The sequence below is a fragment of the Nannobrachium achirus genome (assembly GCF_963921795.1).
Source record: "Nannobrachium achirus genome assembly, chromosome: 7".
Taxonomy (NCBI): Eukaryota; Metazoa; Chordata; class Actinopteri; order Myctophiformes; family Myctophidae; genus Nannobrachium; species Nannobrachium achirus.
The window spans coordinates 12,955,270-12,975,624 of record NC_137816.1 but is presented as its reverse complement, the minus strand read 5'-3'; the positions used below and the strand labels follow the sequence as shown (position 1 = coordinate 12,975,624).

Genomic DNA, 20,355 nt, shown 5'->3' with positions numbered 1-20,355 from the left:
TACCCTAGTCCTGGTGACTCATGATAGTCAAATATACTGCAAAAATAGGCGAATAGTCGTTAGTGCTACAAAAACACTCAGTAGAAGCACATACAGACACTGCATCTACTGTATATAGTATTTGAAATACAAAACATAACATACCTGGTATTCTAATTGTAACGTCTCCAAGTGCACACCCATGAACTTGGCCTTCACATCAAATACTCCAACAGCCTCTGATGGAGAGATCTCAAATATGACATTCTTGAACCTGATGGGAGATACAAAGAGAGGTGTAGGACGTTACGAGTTAGCATATATGTGAAGACAAGGATTAAATACATTGCTCTCTCCTCTCACCACCATGGCCACCACACACACACACACACACACACACACACACACACACACACACACACACACACACACACACACACACACACACACACACACACACACACACACACACACACACACACACACACACACACACACACACACACACACACACACACACACACACACACACACACACACACACACGTTAATTACTTACTTTAACTACTACTATATGTATTAATTATAATTCACCATTGACCTTTGACGTAGAAATCCTACTTAATTTATAGACTCCATAGCGGAATTGAAACTCTCAAAAGATCAGCAAAACCTTGACTCGGAAACGATGTTAAAAGATAATAGAAAATATGTATTTACAGCGCTGTAACAGTCACACACATGTACATACGTCCTACACCAAGACACAGACAAGACAGACTGCCTGCTCTACCCCGATTCTCAGTTCATAATTGGCTAAGCAAAAACAATAACACATTCTTCTCTACGGAGCTAGTTAAAAGCCAAGCATTCCTTATCTCCTTCACACAGCCATAAAACAAATGGGCACTGACTAGCTGCCAGCTGTGACCTTCATCCTATACTCCCTACCTTCTGACCTTATCTACAAATAGTGTTTACATCCAAGTTCTCAGCGTTCAAACTCAAACTAGCAAATGTATTCACTACTAAGCAATATAACATAATAATATAATTGCACCTCATCACCTTTTAGTCTTTAATTGTTTAATTGTTGTATCATTGTTGTATGGTAGCTAATTATTTATAATAATGCTTGCTTAGGTATATCATATCTGTCTCTGATTATTACTGTAAGTAACATTGTTTTGTCTGCAAAAATCAAAATGCCCTAAATAAGGTGGCACCAATCAAAGTCAAATGTAATATGAAAAACCATCAGAACTGACCTGACGCATCAAACCATTCATTTGCTTAAATAAACAATTCTCAACCATACTGTGTACCATTTAAAATTATGTTCTTATCTTAACCCAGCACCCACTGTCGATGTGCGTACTGCGTGTAGTTAACCTTTCATCATGTGAAAAACCTATAACTACCCAAATCCAATACATAAATTTAGTTACAGTACTAAAATAACACAGCACGAGAAGGTCTTATTTTTAATCAAATAATCTCAGAAAATAAATGCATTTCTATAATACCTTTTCTCACTATTGATAGACTGACATTTTTAACATAAAATCACAACAATCAGAACAGAAACTGTTAGAACTCTGGTGACCTCTGCAGGCAACATTGTGAACAACAGCATAGTACTATCAAACTCAGAAATTCACCGGATTGTAGTTACAAATAAATCTTCCACTTGCTGTTTTGACCCTGTTCCTTCTATACTCTAAGTCCTAATGTTCTTCAATGGCATTTAAAAAATGGTCATACTCATAAATAGCTTTAATATATCCCTTGAAATGGGAGTCGTTCCTGGTGCCTTCAAAACGGCTCATGTGAATTGCCTCTAGCGAAGAAGCTTATATTTGATCGTGGAGGAGTTCTATACAATTACAGACCAATATATAACATACCATAAGCAAGTTACTTAAGTTATCTGAGAATTAGCACAGATACTAATACGGAATCAGGCCTGGATCTTCCTGATTTAAGTGCCACGTTCTATACAACTGACCATGAAATCCTTGTAAAACTGGGTTGGCATCTCAGAATGTGTTTTAAACACATTCTAAGCTGGTTCTGAACATATTACAGGAAGGACATTTTTAATTAGTCGTGGAGAAATTATGTCGGAGAGAAATACACTATAGCCCCGTTTTCACTGAGTCAAACTTCTGGAAGTTTTTTCCAAAATGACGGCAATTTTGAAATTCACGCCATGTGAAAACGGCCACTCATTTTGTCTTCCGTGAGTTTTGGTGTCCCAAACGTGACGGGAAAATACCTAGTAACTTTTGCCTAAAGTCCCGGCAGAATAGAAATATCCCCACAGTGAAAACGGCATACCGTGATTTTTACTTTTTTCGGACAAGCAGGTGCACGCAAGGAGCCAATATTAACAGTTAAAGCATTGTAATTGGGATTGAAAGCTTCAGAATGCATATTGCATTCGAATGTTATGTAAGCCAGCCAAACACAGAAGACAGACGTCGAGAAATGCAAGCTTAATGTTAGATCAATGCATGGTTCAAAATTATTCTATAGCCTATTTGTAATTAAGCTGTGTGGGTTTTGATACAAGTCCGCTCTGGAGACAGGAGCGCGATGCGCTCGTAATGTGATAAAAGCTGGAATCTTTACCAACTTTTTTTACGGTGCTATAGCCTATTTTTTGTCTGAGTGAGACACAATGCGCTCATTTGGCCTATATGCTGTGATGAAAGTTGGAAGCTACCAACTCAAAGAGCGGCATCATTAGTTAATAGTTTCTCGTCGTAAAGTGTTTTACTGAGCAGCGAGCGAGTGGATGACCAGCATCCATCGGTGACGTGAAGAAAAAAAAAACAAGCCCACAATCCCACATGTGCAACACGTTGCATCCTTTCTGAACCTTATGTGACACACATAAGGTTCACATGTGTTGTTTCATGAAGAATATTTCTTGTAACTTGTTAAATCCATTGGTGAGAGAGAAAAGGAGAGACGAACAGACGTGACTCGCTGCTGCTTTAAGCAAGCGACCAAGCGTCCAGACGCAGACGGTGTGGTAAGCACTGGTTGCCATGTTTGCTAATTATAAGCGACTATGGTCTTGATTTCCGTAAAGTTGCTTGTATGTATTGATCGTTTCTGGCTGCTTTTTATTTGTTGTGATCTTTTAGATCGGTAATTGTCAAGTAGCTGATGTGGCGATGCTTATAGTTTTAAATTGCTTTTGTGGCCTAGATAATATCACTTTTTGGGGCTTATTTTCGTACACCTGGTTGCTTATTTCTCTCGCAAAGTCTGGCAACACGGATTTTCATTCCGTGACGGTTTAGTAGTGAAAACGATGTATTTTATGGCGATGCCAGCATTTTTGCTCATGTGAAAACACCCAAAAAACAAAACTCCCGGCAAGTTGAAAATTATTATGCTAATTATTTTGCAGGAAAAATTCCGGAACTGTAGTGAAAACATGCCTTATGACATAAACTTTGTTGTTGCAAAAGGGAGCTGCCTTGGGCCTTTGCTGATAACTACTAACCAAAACCATTGAACACATCACTCCAGACAACACTGGCTCCCTGTGTCTTTCAGAGTCAACTTTAAAGTCCTTCCATTTGTTTACAAAGCTCCCAATGGGTTAGAATCAGCCTCATTAGACTCCCACCTGTATTATGTTCCTTCACAAACCCTTAGGCTTAGATCCTTTACTGCAGGCTTGCTGGATATGCATAACTCTACCCAGAAGAAAACTGGAGCTGCAGTTATTTCTTTAATAATGCCCCCCAAATGATGACCTTATCTAAAGAGATGACAGAGGCAGGCTCTGTTTAAACAACTTAATTATTATTATACCTCACAATTTCAAGGCATTTTATTTCATATTCAACTTTCTTATTGTGTTTTATCTTAGCCATTTTTTACCCTTTCTTTCTTACCCCGGATATACGTAATTTAGAGTAGCCAATTATTTATTTTACCTCCTTTTTATCATAATGCAGTCAATTATGGCAATTAATTCCTGCCCACATATTCCTGTGTAGTCTTGTCAGTGCTGGTGCAACCTACTGACTCACCTGCCAGTAGTGATGGGTCGTTCATCATGAGTGATTCGTTCATAAAAATCGAATCATTAGCGAGACTCGTGAACGATTCGTTCAAATCCCTGAAATGTGACGTTCACACTTTCGTTCACACTGTATTACTCGCGACGTAATAAAAACGCTCCCGCGATTGTGTTTTTCACAGGACAATCGCGCTATGAACGGTGAACGTGAACGCTTCGTTTGAACGGATCATTACCGTGAACAAAATGATTTGTTCGCTGAAATGAACGGGATTGCACATCAATACCTGCCAGTGAGGACTGAGGAGCCCCCACTGTGCAGCAACAAAGAACACCCGCCCCAACCGGCTTCCCTCCCCTGAACAAGGCCATTTGTGTTCAGCCAAATCGGACACACCGTGGTGGATTTGCACCTCTAGACAGAGTTTCTTTTTTCATGCAAAGCACTTTGAGTTGCATGTTCTGTGTGAAAAGTGCTGAAGAAATTATGTTTATTATTATTATTATTTACTACCTGTAATTGATAATATTTGATGTAATGTTATGTCTGTAGTCTTTTATTAGGTTTTGTGCAAATAATCAAATAAAATATAAATAGAATGTGGTACAACTGGTGACACCTGTTAACAGAGTCTGGATGTACTGACATGCATCCTGCATTAGACTCAAAACAACCTCTAAAATGCACTGTTTTATGCATCACCCAAGGCAACACAAAAAGGGGGTATTACAGTATATAACTGTAACTGTAAAACTCACTGGTTTGTCTGCAGGTCCTCTATTTCGATCAGCACGCCCTTTTCATGGAGTCGAGAGGCGGTGTATTTTTGTGAGACTTGTTTACTCTTCTTGGTCTTGTTGTCACCTGGTTTCTTTGATAACCTGTGGGGGCAAGAATCCATACTGTAATTAACCTCAGCCTGTAGATCGGCTACTTTTGGCGAAAGAGATTTGATGACGAGTCTGTAAACAGAAAGAAAACCTCACTGTAAACAGCTAAGGTCTGTTTTACTAAGAATGGAGGGTTTAAGAGGTTAACGAATAGGAAATCCCACGTACTTTCCCTTGCTGGCCAGATTGTCCATACATGTCTTGATGTACTGATTGTAGTAGTCAATCTGCACATTGTAAAAGGTGGTCTTTGAGTTGAGTGCAGAGTTAGTTGTCTGTAGTTTCACCAGCTCCGCTTTCCGACGCTGACGATACCGACGCTGATTCCTGATGTCCTGTAAATTAACACATGAAAAAGTACATAAACCCATTATAATTAGAAAGTCAGTTTACTTTTAACGGTACTAACCACTTGAATAGTAGCAATTCTGAGCATGTCATAATAGGTTCGAACGTTCAATGAAAATAGACAAACATTGACCGAACATAGCAGATTACGATGCTCAAAACGCTTTGTAGAGATTTGGTGAATAGGAACAAAAGCAGTGGAAAGTAGGTTCTAAATGGTTAACCCATTCATATACAGTACACAAATTGCAACTGTTGCCCTGTGAAACAACATAAACTATCTGAGAAACAGCTGTAAGTTAGCTAGCAAGCCTGGCTACGGTTGTTTTATTATTAAGTCCTTTAATACTTAGTTGACCGGGGTCAGCTGAGCTATATACTTTTCTTTTCCCCCTCTACACCAAATCTCTTCACCAAAATAAAAGCTCTACAGTACAAGCTCACAAAGCATTGTGTTGGGATGCATTGTGAGCTTGTAGATGTGCCATTTTCGGTCTACGTTTCCCCAGAAAAGGGCATCCCTGTGGTTAAAATGTCTTGTGGTGTAAACTTCTGACAAGCATTTTCACGTGTCTTCTAGTAATAACAGACTGCATGTTGCTACATGACATGGCCATCTATACCTTGGCTATGTCATTGATGAGGTCCTGGTAGCGGTTCTCAGGGTGAACTTTGCCCAGCTCCGCCAACCTCTGCAGGTTGCTCTTGATCTTGTCCTTCTTCCCTTGCAGCGTCAGGCTGTCGTCCACCACGGGCTTGGCCTGCTTCATCTTCTCTGGAGTCTTCGCGTCTCGGATCGCCCTCCTCTGCATCGCACGTTGGTACTCCACTTCCTGTCACCCAGGAAATCATAGCAGTTGTATGCGTGTACGGTACATTTTAAGATTGTATCTGATAAGCTTTTACAAATACTATTCCCTCCACACCAAAAACATCATCGTTCCTAAGATGCCTGTAAAGTAATGGTGATCCAAACAGACATAAGTATATGATTAAGAGGAAGTACGTTTAGTAATCCTCAATTAAACCGGTACAGCACACCGTTTCATTTTTTACAGCAGGGCAGAAGGTCGAGATGTCTAGAACAGGGGTTGTCTTTGTATGTATGTACACCATGTATGCATGTTTGCTAAAGTAGACCAATCACAGCTCACTCCGCTAAGTCCATGATGAATTTGATAATATTACTATAATTCTATTAATAACGATTGTTTAAATATTCTACCAGAATAAATAAACATCACACCCATACTAGGTATCCTCTAAAATGTATGGGCAGGGTTTGGATGACAATAGCCTTTGCACCAATTATTTATCTTATTAAAAATGTTAAAAATAATAATACATTAAATAGTCAATTTTTATAAATTATTTGAATATTCAATTATTCAGACCCATCCCTACTTTTAATATGACTTAATGAGTATGTTTCAGTGCAGTTGCCCCCTTAACACCCAAGGGGCCAAACTCGTTCAGTAACGAGATAAGGCCACTAGGGGTCACTCTGCCAAAAGGAGTTGTCTCGTTCCTCAACGAGACAACAAAGGGTTAACTGTACAGCTCTGCGCGCATGCTGTGTGCCCTGTCAATGACCCTAGTCCATACGTCACACCGTGGCTCGCAGAGAGAGAGAAAATGGCGCGACTAGGCTGCATTGATTTCCATTCTAGGCTGAAACATAAAAAGGGCTTTATCTATGAATGAGGTGCAAAGAACGCCAGGGAAGCAGAGATCTGATTGTTTTCACGGCGACACTTTACCGCGATGGTCGGCCCCGGTTTGGATTTTAGTTTCGCGAGCATTTGTAAACAAATGGATTATCTTCCTCAATCGTCAGCGGACACTCACGTGCACACGCACGAAGCTTCCGAGGCTCTTCAAAATAAAGCGTGAGTGAACGTCGGCAGCAGCAACAGCTAGAAATGTTAGAAACCTTGGCTTCCCATGTGTTAATGTTCCCCATCCTCGTACAGTACAGTCCCATGCTTCTTACCTGCTCAGGGCTGGCCATAGAGTCCAGGATCTCAGTCAGAGTATCCCCAGGCTGGAACCGGATCACGTCCACAATTAGCCTCTTGGTGCTGGAGAGAGCCAAGCGTACGAAAACAATAAATATTTAACAAACATAATGCCATACACTTGATGACAGTCATGAGACTGTGCATTCTTGTTTAACCCATTTAGAACGGGTACACATTTTGTGTATCATTATTTTATGCTTTAACTATTGGGTGCCGCGCTGCGAGCTTGTAGATCTGCTATTTTTGAAAAATCGTGAAAATTAGAATTTTGACCCGATTCTATAAGTGTCTTTTGAATCCTTTTAAGGTTTTTTTGAAAAACCTGTGTTTCTATGTCAGCAATCTGGCCAGCCATCGTCAAAGAAAAGGTCCTTTTCACTTAACTGGAGCTCAGTTAGTCTGTTCTTGAGAGACTACGATGTCAGTGGTTCTCAAACCTTCTCATGTGAAGGACCCCCAAACTGATATTTATTTGGCCAAGGACCCGCATCTCAAAATATCTAGTTCCAGGGACCACCCAGAAGCAAAATTTGAGTTACAAACGTTCGCTCTAAAAATACATAATATGTATTTTTAGAGCGAACGTTTGTAACTCAAAAAGGTTGTGAAAATGTGTGCAAATCTTTGAATATATTATATTCAAAGATTTGCACACATTTTCACAACCTTTTTTTCAAAAATAGCAGATCTATAAGCTCGCAGCGCGGCACTCGGTGCCGCGCTGTGAGCTTGTATATCTGCTATTTTTCACTGGTTAAAGCAGTCAATAATGACTAGGTCCTAAATGGGTTAAGTCTCAGAAGGAATGCAGCCATAAATGTATGACTCACTTGAGCAAGAGGGTCCTGGCATCCATCTCAGTGTTGGCCTCTCCAGGGACATCAAACTTGTTGGCGAGTGTGAGGGAAACCTCCGTCTTCCCCATCACCTCTTTGTTGGGGTCATCAGGGGGGAGGGGGTTTTCACCTTGGAAAGGAAAACAAATCCATTTGAGGGATGCGCGGTTCAAAGGATGCTGCTATATTGTTTAAATGGTGTCTGGTATAGTTTACTTTCTACTAGAAAGGTATATGCTGCTGTTGCAATTGGGGGGGAGACCTGGCTTATGCTTCCATCTAGGAATTTGCAAAAGTAAAAACAAACTTGAATAATCGGTGGGTTGTCTCAATGATTAACTGACATGTTGGTCTAAAAGGGAGCCTTATACTATATGATAAGGCTGTTGTGCGGTGGTTTTCAACCTATTTCATATCGAGGTCCATTATTTATTCGGCACGTGAGCCACAAACCACCATGTGATGACATTTAGCTCATCAGACTCAAAACTAATATTTTGTTGTCGTTGGATATTTCATGCTGTATTGATGTGGTGCCATAGGAGAGATAATAGGAACCACTGCTGTAGCGTATATGGACCAATATTCTGTCTTTCATGTTCAATACCGTTGCTGTCGGGCAGAAACCTTACAGCCATAACCGTTATTTTACAAGAAATGATGGCATCACGATTCACAGCACATTGTAAATCCCCATCTCCACCCAGGCCACGCACACCGCTAGTGCAGAGTGGGTGGAATTATGGGATGTTTGGGGCAGGTCATTCTGCACATGCATTAATAGCATTAAACATGATTTATCCACTGTAATTATTTCCATAAAAGACAGCCCTAGCATAAATGTAAAAATATCGCACGAGTGCGAAGTGAGCGGTGCAAACACGACAAACGTGCATATCTCTTTGTATGGGCCGTTCTGTGAGTAACGTACTATGTTCTCCATGTATGGACATAAATGTCCATACATGGAGATCCGTGCTAATTCATTTGGCTATTCACACAAAGGGAAACGTAGGAGCGGTTTGCACCGCTCAAAAAGATTCAACGTGGAGATACAAGGTGTCTGCCAGACAGTGAAAATAAATTAACAAAGAAACTTCACTCACCGATGAGGGACTCAACAGTGGGCACCTCACCCAGGTCCTCCAGTAACTCATGGATGGGGTCATTGTGTTCTGGAGCAATGGCATCCTGATGATCCAGCAGCAGCTAACAAGGTATAGTGTAGACAGCACAGCACTATCAGTCACACAATATACAAAATACAAAAAATACCCCATAGACCACTTTAACCCTGGCATCCCTAATTTGGGCATTATAGGGCAGGTGAACATTTTCAGAAAAAAAAGGGGTAGGTGGGGGGGGATCTAAAATGTCAACATTTAAAAAAAATAGCAACAACAGCAAATTGATAAGCTCAGAATGAAAAGCGGAAAGCAACACGCCCAAATGTCCCTATTCGTCATCGTTTGTATGACAAAGTACTGTAATGTACTGTATATCCTCAAGTTACATGCAGGAGGTAGCACATACTGTATCATAATGCAAGACTTTGTTGAGGGTGTATAGGGTTGTATACTTCTGTTCATTATTGATGGTGTTTCTTTTGTGTGCCATGTTTTTACCCTGCTGTAACCACTGTACTTTCTCTTGCCCTGTAACTGGATCTTAACTGCTGTGCTGCCTCTGGCGACTGAATTTCCCTCTTGGGGTCAACAGAGGTCTCATCTTTTACCATAGAATAAACTATTTTTGAAGCGGTGAAAGCCACTTCCAAGATGTGGCTTTGTCTGTCCCGTCAATTTTGTCTGTCCCGTACATGCTTGACCAATTGAGGATTGGTCAAGCTTCACATGCCAATTTGGCCCTCCAGACAAAATCATTCATTCATTCATTCAGAATTAATAAAAATAGAGAACTAAAGCACATAGAAAGTATAGGTCTAGAACACAGAATGTATAGATCTAGAACACAGATTTCATAGCTCTAGAACACATAGAATAAATATTCACCGCTTCACTTCGAACTGAGGTTTGATTTTTAGATGCTAAAAAGTCTGAATGAATAACGGCATGCGTGTACACACGCGCATGCAGCATGGGGTGGGGTGTGGGGATCTCAGGGGTGATGACAGTGAGAGGGATGTGTAAAGGCTAATTTATACTTGGTCACTCAAAAACAATTGACATGTTCAACATGTTGATGCTGAGTGTCAAAGTGTAAATTAGCCATGAGAGCGTTCATACAGTCTAGACTCACTGTATGAGTGTTGATGACCTCTCCAATAGAGATGTAGATGACAGGTTTGGTGAGGGTGACCAGATCAGAGTACTGATCCACGTTGAACTTATCTTCCAGCGAGGGAACGTCACATGCAGCCAAAAAGAAACGTCTGTAATGCAACATATGGGATGACCAATGAAATGAGACACACACACAAAAAAATGAAACGGTAAACAACGTGAAGGGAAAACAAAAAGGAGACAAACGGTGAAACTTTAAGGAAAGGTGATTGTTCTGTATACCATGCAAACTTTTTAAACTCTTACTGCATTGCTTCCCAAAACAGTGTGCCATGAGACACGTTTAGGTGTGCTTTGGGATTTGGTCGTTATTATTGTAATATATACAAATATGCATTTTTTTTAATATAGTATAATATCAGTACTGTGAGCTCTCATTTCCTAATACAGAGCGGCGTACGTTCGTCATGGACGATTTTACACATGCTGAAAATAGACGATCTAAGAGCTCACAACGCGTGAGCTTGTAGATCAGAGCTACGCATTGTGAGCTTGTAGATCTGCTATTTTCAGAGTGCAACCAAACATAAAATGACTTTTAGCTCTTCTCTACTAGACCCCCTAACATTTTTTGTTGACGAAAATGTCAATATAATTAGGCTTAGTTTTAGTCATCATAGCTTAGTTTTTATTTTGTTTTCGTCAGTAAAAAAAAGAAAAAAGAAAAAATCTTCCGTCATAGTTTTAGTCGAAGAAATGAACACTGGATTGAGTCCAGGGTTCCCACACATTTTTACCAATTAATTTCCAAAACTTTTCCAGAATATATAACCCAATTTCCAGGACTATATAACAATAATTCAGCTCAATAACAGGTCGCTTACTCCTATGCGCAATGCCCAAAGACAGGTAGTGTATGCCAGTGGTTCTCAACCTTTTCAGGCTGTGACCCCCGAAATAATCATGTTTTAACCCGGCACCCTGACGAGCACTGAGAGTAGAGGAATTTTGTATAACACGGTTCTATTGTGAAAATAGCAGATCGGCTATTTTCACAATTTCTGCCTCTAATATTTGACAATTTGGCCCATGTTTAATTTGTCATTTCAGAGGTATTAACAAAATCAATAACCAAAGACAATGCATAGCTATTTTTTCCAGGGCCCTTGATAAATTCCAAAACTTTTCCAGTACTGGAAAAATATTTTTCTAATTTCAAAATATATTTCCAGGAATTTCATGACCGTGGGAACCCTGAGAGTCAGACCTGAACTTCTGGTAGGAGGCTCCCAGGTACTCGTTGATGGGGTTGAGGTGGGCGTTGTCTCCCAGGAACATCTTGTTGGAGGCAGCGTGCTGCAGCATCTTGGCGATGGAGCCCAGGTTCCTTCGCTGGTCCGTGGTCAGCTGACCTCCCGCAGACATGTCGATGATGTCAAAGGCATCCGGGGCCACGATGGCCGGGTTCATGTAGCGGTAATACAAGAGGTTCCCCACAATCTGAACAAAAGCATTTAAATTAATATCTAATTATTTTTAAATGATCACACACATTGTTAACACATTTCAAGACGAAAAAATACATATGTGAGTATATCATATCATCATATGTAATATACAGTAGATACACAGACACACACACAATATGGAATAAGTATTGGCTTGGGCGATAAGCAAAAATATTCCTATCGGCCATCACCATCGGTCATTCGCCGATTGACGATAATAGTCGCCTAGAAAAGCAATAATGTGAGAGCAACTCCGAAGTCCTATAAGCACAAGTTATACTTCGCCATACAGCGGGTCGCGTGTTGAAAATAGCAGATCTATAGCAGATCTCACAGACGCGACGCCTTGTGAGCTTGTAGATCTGACACATGCAGTGTTGGGTTACTATAGTAACATGACTGACAAACCGAGAGGAAACGGCACGCTCTATTTCTGCTGCCACGCACCAATCTCACTCTAGTCTCACTGACAAAAACAACGAAGAATTGTAAAACATCACGTCCATAGGATATTATTTTAGGACTATTAAAGCTAAGATCACAAGTTGAAGCAGACAGTAGCCTACCTCGATCGGTTTGCAGAAAGAATTTGTGAAGAAACACAAGCCTGGTGAGCGAAACACACCCATCCAAGTTTACTTTTTTTACAGTCTTATTGTCTCCACCAGCCGAAGGCTGAGGGAGAGTATGTTTTCCCCTCCGTCCGTCCGTCCGTCCGTCCGTCCGTCCGTGCGTCCGTCCTCGCAGTTTGTGAACAGCTAATCTCAGTCACCGTTGGCCCGATCGCTGCCAAACTGAGCACACACACTCCCTGGATGCCAATCTAGAACCTCTGCCCCACATTTTTCAAATCAGCCTCATGGTGGCGCTATAACAGGCCGATTTGTGTGGCCTGGTTGTTACCAGCTAATCTCAGTCACCGTTGGCCCGATCGCTGCCAAACTGAGCACACACACTCCCTGGATGCTAATTCAGAACCTCTGCCCCACATTTTTTAAATCAGCCTCATGGTGGCGCTAGAACAGGCCGATTTGTGTGGCCTGGTGGAGACCTGTGCTCGGAAGAGCACTGCTTCTAGTTTATATTTAGACAATTAAATTGTGTCGCTGCGGGATAAATCACCGGCTCGGTCGGCCCTCCCCTGTAACTAAAGGCACTCGCAGCATGCATTGGTAGGCCTGTCACAATTATTACATAATCGTCTAATCGCAATAATTATTTTGTCATAATTGCGATTATTTTGTCATAATTGTCAATCGTTTCCATGTTGAAAAATGTTCATATATTTTCAAACGTTTTCAAAAATAGTGGAAATAGCAGATCAACAAGCTCACAACGCGTTGATGCGACGCGTTGTGATCTTGTAGATCGGATATTTCCACTATCAAGGTTCGTTTTAAGTATAAAGTTGTCAAATATGCCAGTAATGTTTTTGTTTATTTAAGTTAAGTGTCATATCTGCCATGTGCAACTTGCAAAGCCTACAAGCCAAACAGAAATGCACTCACGTTTCAAATCGCATTGATTGACTGGTGATATAAACATAAGCAGACACAAGTTTTTGTATCCAGACTTGACAGCAACAGTTGTGAGACCGGGGTACACACGTTCCTGGGTCATCAAGCTTGCAAATGCACAGCAAGGATTTGCAGAAACTAGAGTTGCAGTTTCATTTTCGTTTTCCCAGATCGTAACCGCTTTGTAAAAGACTCGCCCGAATTAAATCACAGTGTAATACCTAACTTCTGGCCCAAATTGATTCGCATTTTGCACAGATAAGGCTGAAAAATAAATAAATATCACTGGGAAAATCGCCTAATGAAAACATTCAGCGATTGGACTCAATCAATCGCAGAGTGCCGATATATTCGCCCCATTGCCCAAGTCTAAGTATTCCATCTTTCATTGATTAGTAGGTGTAAATTAGAGATGGGAATGATTAAACTGATGGATTCCGTACTCCAAATTAGTTCTGCATTAGTTCAACCAAATGAAACCAACAAAAAACAGTTGGCTCAACCATACATCTATAGAAAGGCATAGTCATATGCCAGAAAAGAAAAACAATAACTTCTATGTAATAAACTGGGGTTGTACCAGGGTTACATGAGGCATAATTAAAACTGTTCTCAGTTTCATCCATGTTTTTGCCACATATATTCTTTCTTTTTAGGCCTGTTGGTTAGATGGGTTAATAATCGGAGGAAAGGAGTTACAATTCCCATCCCTGGTTGGGATTACTGAGGAGGAGAAGGAAGAGGAAAAAGGAGGAGAGCCATGAGAGGTGGTGTGGCTCACCTTTTTTCAGCAGGCAGAGAGAAGGACACCCCCAACAAAGAGGCTGGAACTAGTCAGACAGCAAGGAACAAAGCCAGGGAGAATAAACCAAGAAAAGGAAATAAATACAGGCACAAAAAGTATGAACAAGACTAGAACAGATAGAGAGAGAGAGAGAAATGTTTCAGTCAAGAGGACAGGAACAGGAGCAATGCTTTTTTTAAGCATGCCAGGATGGAAGAATTAACAATTTTGTCGACTCCAGCTGATAAGGAGTAGCCTGGAAATCAGACGAGTCAAGTGATATTAAGTCACATGCCAGGCTAGATAAGGAGACCAACCTTTAGCAACTCATCCTCTGTGGCGTCTGGAAACTTCTCATGAATGCTGTCCTTCAGCACCTTGGCGATGAAACGCATCCCGTATCTGGGAAACAATACAGATAGTGTAGACACTGAAGGCTTGGAATTGACCATATACAGTACACACTAGGGCATTCACGAATAGTGATTTTTAGTATTCAAATTATTCGACCTCAAAGTATTCGAATAGTCGAATATTTGATCGACAGGACTGGCCAAACTGTAAACTACTAAAATATTAAGTAAGCAAGAGGCGAACATTGTGAAAATAGCAGATCTACATGCTCACAACGCCTCGCGTTGCGAGCATGTAGATCGGCTATTTTCACAATATTTATCTGCGGAACCGAGTCACATTAAATGTAATACCTACAATTCCAAGTGCTTTTCAGGGTGGGGGTCCCCAGTTCAAATATGTTTATTTTGTGGGTCACAGCCAAAAAAGGTTTGAGAACCCCTGGTATAGAGCATTAACAAATTCATCCACCAGGGGCATTGACAACTCATTATTATGACTTCCTATCAAGCTTTATAAACTATACATTTTTTAAAGAGAAAACAATAAAATAAAATAAGCGAATATTCGACTTCGGTGAACAACGTCGAATAGTGACTTTGATATTCGAATGTTTGAATATTCGAATATTTGGTGAATGCCCTAATACACACAGAGACCCTTTCGCTCTTACAAAACACTCACTCAGGTGCCCAATCTCACTTGCAACTTCAAGAATTAAGAGCCCACTGTAAAAGTAAGCGCATGATGGCTATTTTGCAGACTTTTATTTAACCGTTCATCCACACCTTATGTAAGCTTTGCTTGAGGCAACACCTCACAACTCATACCAGGGAATGACAGCGAATCCCGGAAGCATGATAAACTAAACATGGAAGGACCTGGCATGTAAAAACATTGTTCACTGACTGAATATGGACAGCACAGAAGGGTTTATTTCTTTAGACTAGTCACAGCACATTGGGTCAACAGTTGAATAACTTACGGAATCTTGTCCACCGAGACGACGATGGCAGACAGGAACTTGTCTGTGACTGTCCTCATGTTCTTGATAGATGCTTCCAGTCTGGTCCTTACCTCTTCATGGGACATGGCCTGCTCGGGGGTCACATCATATGGCAGTTTACTGTTGGGGATAAGGAGAAGGGGTTGATGGTTAACACCCAAGGGGCCAAACTCGTTCAGTAACGAGATAAGGCCACTAGGGGTCACCCTGCCAAAAGGAGTTGTCTCGTTTGTGAACCAGACAACAAGGGGTTAACTGTACAGCTCTACGTGCATGCTGCGTGCCCTGTGAATGACCCTAGTCCATACGTCACCCCGTAGCTCAGAGAGAGAGAGAAAATGGCACGACCTGGCTACATTGATTTCCATTCTAGGCTGAAACATAAAAAGGGCTTTATCTATGAATGAGGTGAAAAGAATGCCAGGGAAGCAGAGATCTGATTGTTTTCACGGCGACACTTTACCGCGATGGTCGGCCGCGGTTTGGATTTTAGTTTCGCAAGCGTTTGTAAACAAATGGATTTTCTTCCTCAATCGTCAGTGGACACTTACGTGCACACGCACGAAGCTTCCGAGGCTCTTCAAAATTAAAGCGTAAGTGAACGGCGGCAGCAGCAACAGCTAAAAATGTTAGAAACCTTGGCTTCCCATGTGTTAAAGATGTGTTCATGTAAAAAACAAGAGAATTAACGGTAAAGTGTACAGTACATGTAGTGTAAGAAAGAGAGAAGAAGAGACCATTGTTGACTGTTAATTATTGAAATGCTAATGATGGTACAAGAACAATAATAAACAAATGCAACCAGTTCTCAAGTTATCTTACTAAGGATCAAACACATACAAACAACCCCTTTTCGACTGCAGCTTTAGCACCACACCACACCACACTACACCACACCACACCGCACCACATAGAATTATCTACATTTTCCATTACACAAGAGTATCCCTATCGGTAAGAAACAAATTGACGCTTTTAACTGTGATTATAATACAATATAAATTTGTATTACAACTATCCTAAATTATAATACACTATAATGGATTATAACTGTGATAATAATACACTATAAAGTATTAATGTATTACTATGATAATTATAATACACTGTAATAGATTATGATAGCGGTTAACTTATAACACAATAGAATCTATTATCATGTATTATAACTATATCCTTGTGGTCTAAATGAAAAGTCAGTGAGTGATCAGTCACTATGAAGTGTTTGGCCCTGTTTGGCCTAGCTCAGACCTACTCTAGATTGGATACTTTTTAGTACCACGTTTAGTACCACTTTCACACCACTCTACCCAAGTCCTTGTAGTGGAAAACCTGACACAAGTGGGCGGTGTGGAGTGGTGTGGAGTTGGGCCAGTGGAAAAGGGGCTTTAATAAACAGACAGGTTGGATACCTTATCACACAGACAAGGTACTAAATGGGATAAGACAAAGTCAGAACTTCTATCCAGGCCTCATGTCTCACCTGGCCTCTCCAGTTTGCGTCTCCATCTGGTTGACCCAACTCTTGTAGATGTCAACAGGGTCCGTCTTAATGTTCAAAGCTTTGTCATCCATTATCTCCTTGACAACCGGTGCCAGAATCTGACGCAGTGCATTCTGGCCCCTCGCCCCTCGGTTGAAACTCACAACCATCTTAATGACAGTGGGGTTCCCTGTGACAATCTCCTGGATTTGGTCCACTTTAGATCTGTGGACAGATATTGGATTAGATTCCACTTTATAAATCCCAGGGGGGATATTCAAGCATTACAGTAGTCAAGATAACACATCAAAACAGATAGTATTTAAAGAAATGCTGCCTGGACTGATCTGTCAATAAAAAAATAGATGTATGCGTTCTTTGCATTTTATAATGTGTAATGTCTTTCCTCTTTATTTGAGGAGTTCAGTGGTTCTCAACCTGTTGGTCGGGACACCCAGGGTGGTCCCCAAATTAGTTTGGGGGGTCCTCAGATGATTAACTTAATGTCCAAGATTCTTTTCCTCACTCAACAGTAAACAAACCAACATAGGGTATATGCACATTTCTGAAGTGACAATTTAAGGACTTTTTAATACCTCTAAATTTATAAATGAAACATTGGCCAAATTGTCTAATATTAGAGGCAGAAATTGTGAAAATAGCCGATCTACAGTAAAGTACATGCTCACAACGCCTCGCGTTGTGAGCAAGTAGATCTGCTATTTTCACAATAGAACCGTGTTATACAGAGCGAAATGCCTCAACTCTTAGTGCTCGTAGGGTGGAGGTCCCCAGTTAAAATATGATTATTTTGGGGGTCACGGCCTGAAAAGGTTGAGAACCACTGGAGTAGTTAACAGCTGCTTTCTCTCTCCCCATTAGGCCTCATGCAGAGAATGTCATACTCACTTGATCTCCTCGTGAAGGGCCGTTTTAAAGAGCTTGAGCAGCAGGTACTCCTCCCTCTGGTTAGAGGCATAGTTATATAGTGTGAAGATCACAGTGTCCATGAACTTAGTGGATTTATTCTGAGGCATCTGGAAGATTAGCTTGGCAAGATATGTGGGGTTGGTCTGAATGACAGGGAGAAAGACAGAAGATGGATGAATGGTTAAATGTGGCAAACAGAGACTATCTGACAGCTTTAAGTCCTTTGACATCTACTTGCTTGCAAAAGGAAAATAATTTAGCCACCAGCATCTGCTTTTTATTCATTATGTATAGACCATCTATCTATAACACTGGACCCTTTTCTTTTCTTTCCAAAAGTTTACTTATCTGCACTGATGCTCTATTTATCATTACTGCGTTATCTTGCATCTACTGTACTGTTCCCTTTGCTCCACACCATGTATTGTCCCTGTTGCAATTCCAATGCACTCAATGCAAATGTCAAACTAGACTGCACTCTGTCAGGTGCCAACTTGCGTATTGCGCACTCGTGACCATATACAGTATGGCCTACTTGTGCGCCAGCAGAGTGCACAAGTACTGCGATCTGTGCTGTTCGGGGCTGTCTGTATGTACTGTATGTAGGTGGGCAAGTTGGCACTCTGTCGAGGTGCCAACTTGTGCCTTTATTTATATCAGGTCGCATTTGTTGATGGTGACTTCACCAAGAATGCTGGTCCCTCATTGGCAAAAGGTCGGCCGTAGACACAGATAGATACCGCCGTCGGCCGTAGACACAGATAGATACCGCCGGAAACAGACGGCACCGAACGCAGCACTTGGGCGCTCTGCTGGCGCAAGTAATAAACCCTCTTGAACGTGAACAAACGTTATGCAGTGTTGATTTTGTTGACTAAAACTATGACGAAAAATGTTTGTCGACTGCGTTTTTTTCACTGACGAAAACAAAATAAAAACGAAATAAAAACTAAGCTGTGATGACTAAAACTAAGACTAAATATATTGATTGTTTCGTCAACAAAATTAAAATTAGACTAAAACGTTATGGAGGGACTAGTGGAGAAGAGAGTCATTTTATGTTTGGTTGCTCTCAGGTGTCTGCGACGCGTTGTGAGCTTGTAGATCGGCTATTTTCAGCACGCAACCAAGTGTAAAATCAGTCATTACGATGCCATCAAGGCCTGCCAAAATACATTTTAGTTGACTAAATCAACTGTAGATTTAGTCGCCTCTAATCTTATGATATTTAGTTGACTAAAATTAGACTAAAACTAAAACTTTTCAGGTGACTAAATTATGACTAAAACTAAAAGACATTTTATTCAAAAGACTATGACTAAAACTAAATCAAAATGTGCTGTCAAAAACAACATTGACGTTATGTTCACCTGTAGGAGATAGAAGAGATACTGGTAGGCCTCCAGCTTGATCCTCTTCTCCTTGCTGAGGGCCTTGAGGCCTCCCCTCTGCTTGTTCATCATCATCATGTCGGACAGCTGGCCCTTGTTCTTCTTGGTGAGCTTCTTGCTGTGGGAGACCACCTCCTGCAGCGTGATCTTGTTCTTCACCAGCAGGCCGATCTTGATGTCCATGAGGTTCAGGTCGTTCTCCAGCTGCTGGTTGGAGCGGATGTTGGTGACCACCTCCTCGCGGAGCCTCATCAGGTCCAGCTCCTCCTGGAAGTCCTGGTCGCTGTGGTCCAGCAGGTGGACGAACTTCCGCACCACCGCCATGGGCGGGTCGTCGGCGTTGACTGTGACGAGAGGGGGGGCGTAATTATTTATTATTATAAATAATGTAAATCATTTAACTCTCAAATACCTGGAACGTGCCCGAGTTGCGTTCGATTTTAACCACTTTAACCATTATTTTATGCTTTAGCTATTGAAAAATAGCAGATATACAAGCTCACAGCGCGGCACCGAGTGCCGCGCTGCGAGCTTGTAGATCTGCTATTTTTGAAAAATCTTGAAAATGTGCGTAAGTCTTTGAATATCTTTGACCCGATCTTTGACTCGACTTCTAAATCCTTCCTCTAAATCAGTGGTTCTCAAACTTTTTCATGTCAAGGACCCCCAAAATTGCAGGTATTTGGCCACAGACCCCCATCTCAAAATATGTTGTTCCAGGGACCCCCCAGAAGCAAATATTTGAGTTACAAATGTTTGCTTTTAAATAGATATATTCAAAGACTTGCAAAAGAAAATCTTGATTTTTCAAAAATAGCAGATCTACAAGCTCGCAGCATGGCACTCAGTGCAGCACTGTGAGCTTGTATATCTGCTATTTTTCAATAGTTAAAGCATTCAATAATTCTAGGTCTAAATGGGTTAATAAAATAATTGATTGATTTTCTTTATTTTCCCCCTAAGGATTATTAAAAAATATATATATATATATATATATATACAGTTGATCTACAAGATCA

General features: G+C 41.0%; 1 protein-coding gene across 1 annotated transcript in view; it reads right to left on the bottom strand.

The window, feature by feature from the left end:
• The window catches only part of iqgap1 (IQ motif containing GTPase activating protein 1), a 74,071-nt gene that overhangs the window by 1,969 nt on the left and 51,747 nt on the right, over positions 1-20,355 (bottom strand). Inside the window, exons 23-36 of the mRNA XM_080730773.1 lie at positions 19,316-19,680; positions 17,925-18,088; positions 17,016-17,240; positions 15,512-15,652; positions 14,490-14,574; positions 11,631-11,863; positions 10,380-10,512; positions 9,227-9,329; positions 8,115-8,250; positions 7,257-7,344; positions 5,887-6,096; positions 5,084-5,250; positions 4,784-4,906; positions 145-253 (exon numbers count right to left, since the gene is read on the bottom strand). Coding sequence (XP_080586899.1) covers positions 145-253; positions 4,784-4,906; positions 5,084-5,250; positions 5,887-6,096; positions 7,257-7,344; positions 8,115-8,250; positions 9,227-9,329; positions 10,380-10,512; positions 11,631-11,863; positions 14,490-14,574; positions 15,512-15,652; positions 17,016-17,240; positions 17,925-18,088; positions 19,316-19,680 — 2,282 coding nt within the window. The remainder of the gene's footprint in view (positions 1-144; positions 254-4,783; positions 4,907-5,083; positions 5,251-5,886; positions 6,097-7,256; positions 7,345-8,114; positions 8,251-9,226; positions 9,330-10,379; positions 10,513-11,630; positions 11,864-14,489; positions 14,575-15,511; positions 15,653-17,015; positions 17,241-17,924; positions 18,089-19,315; positions 19,681-20,355) is intronic.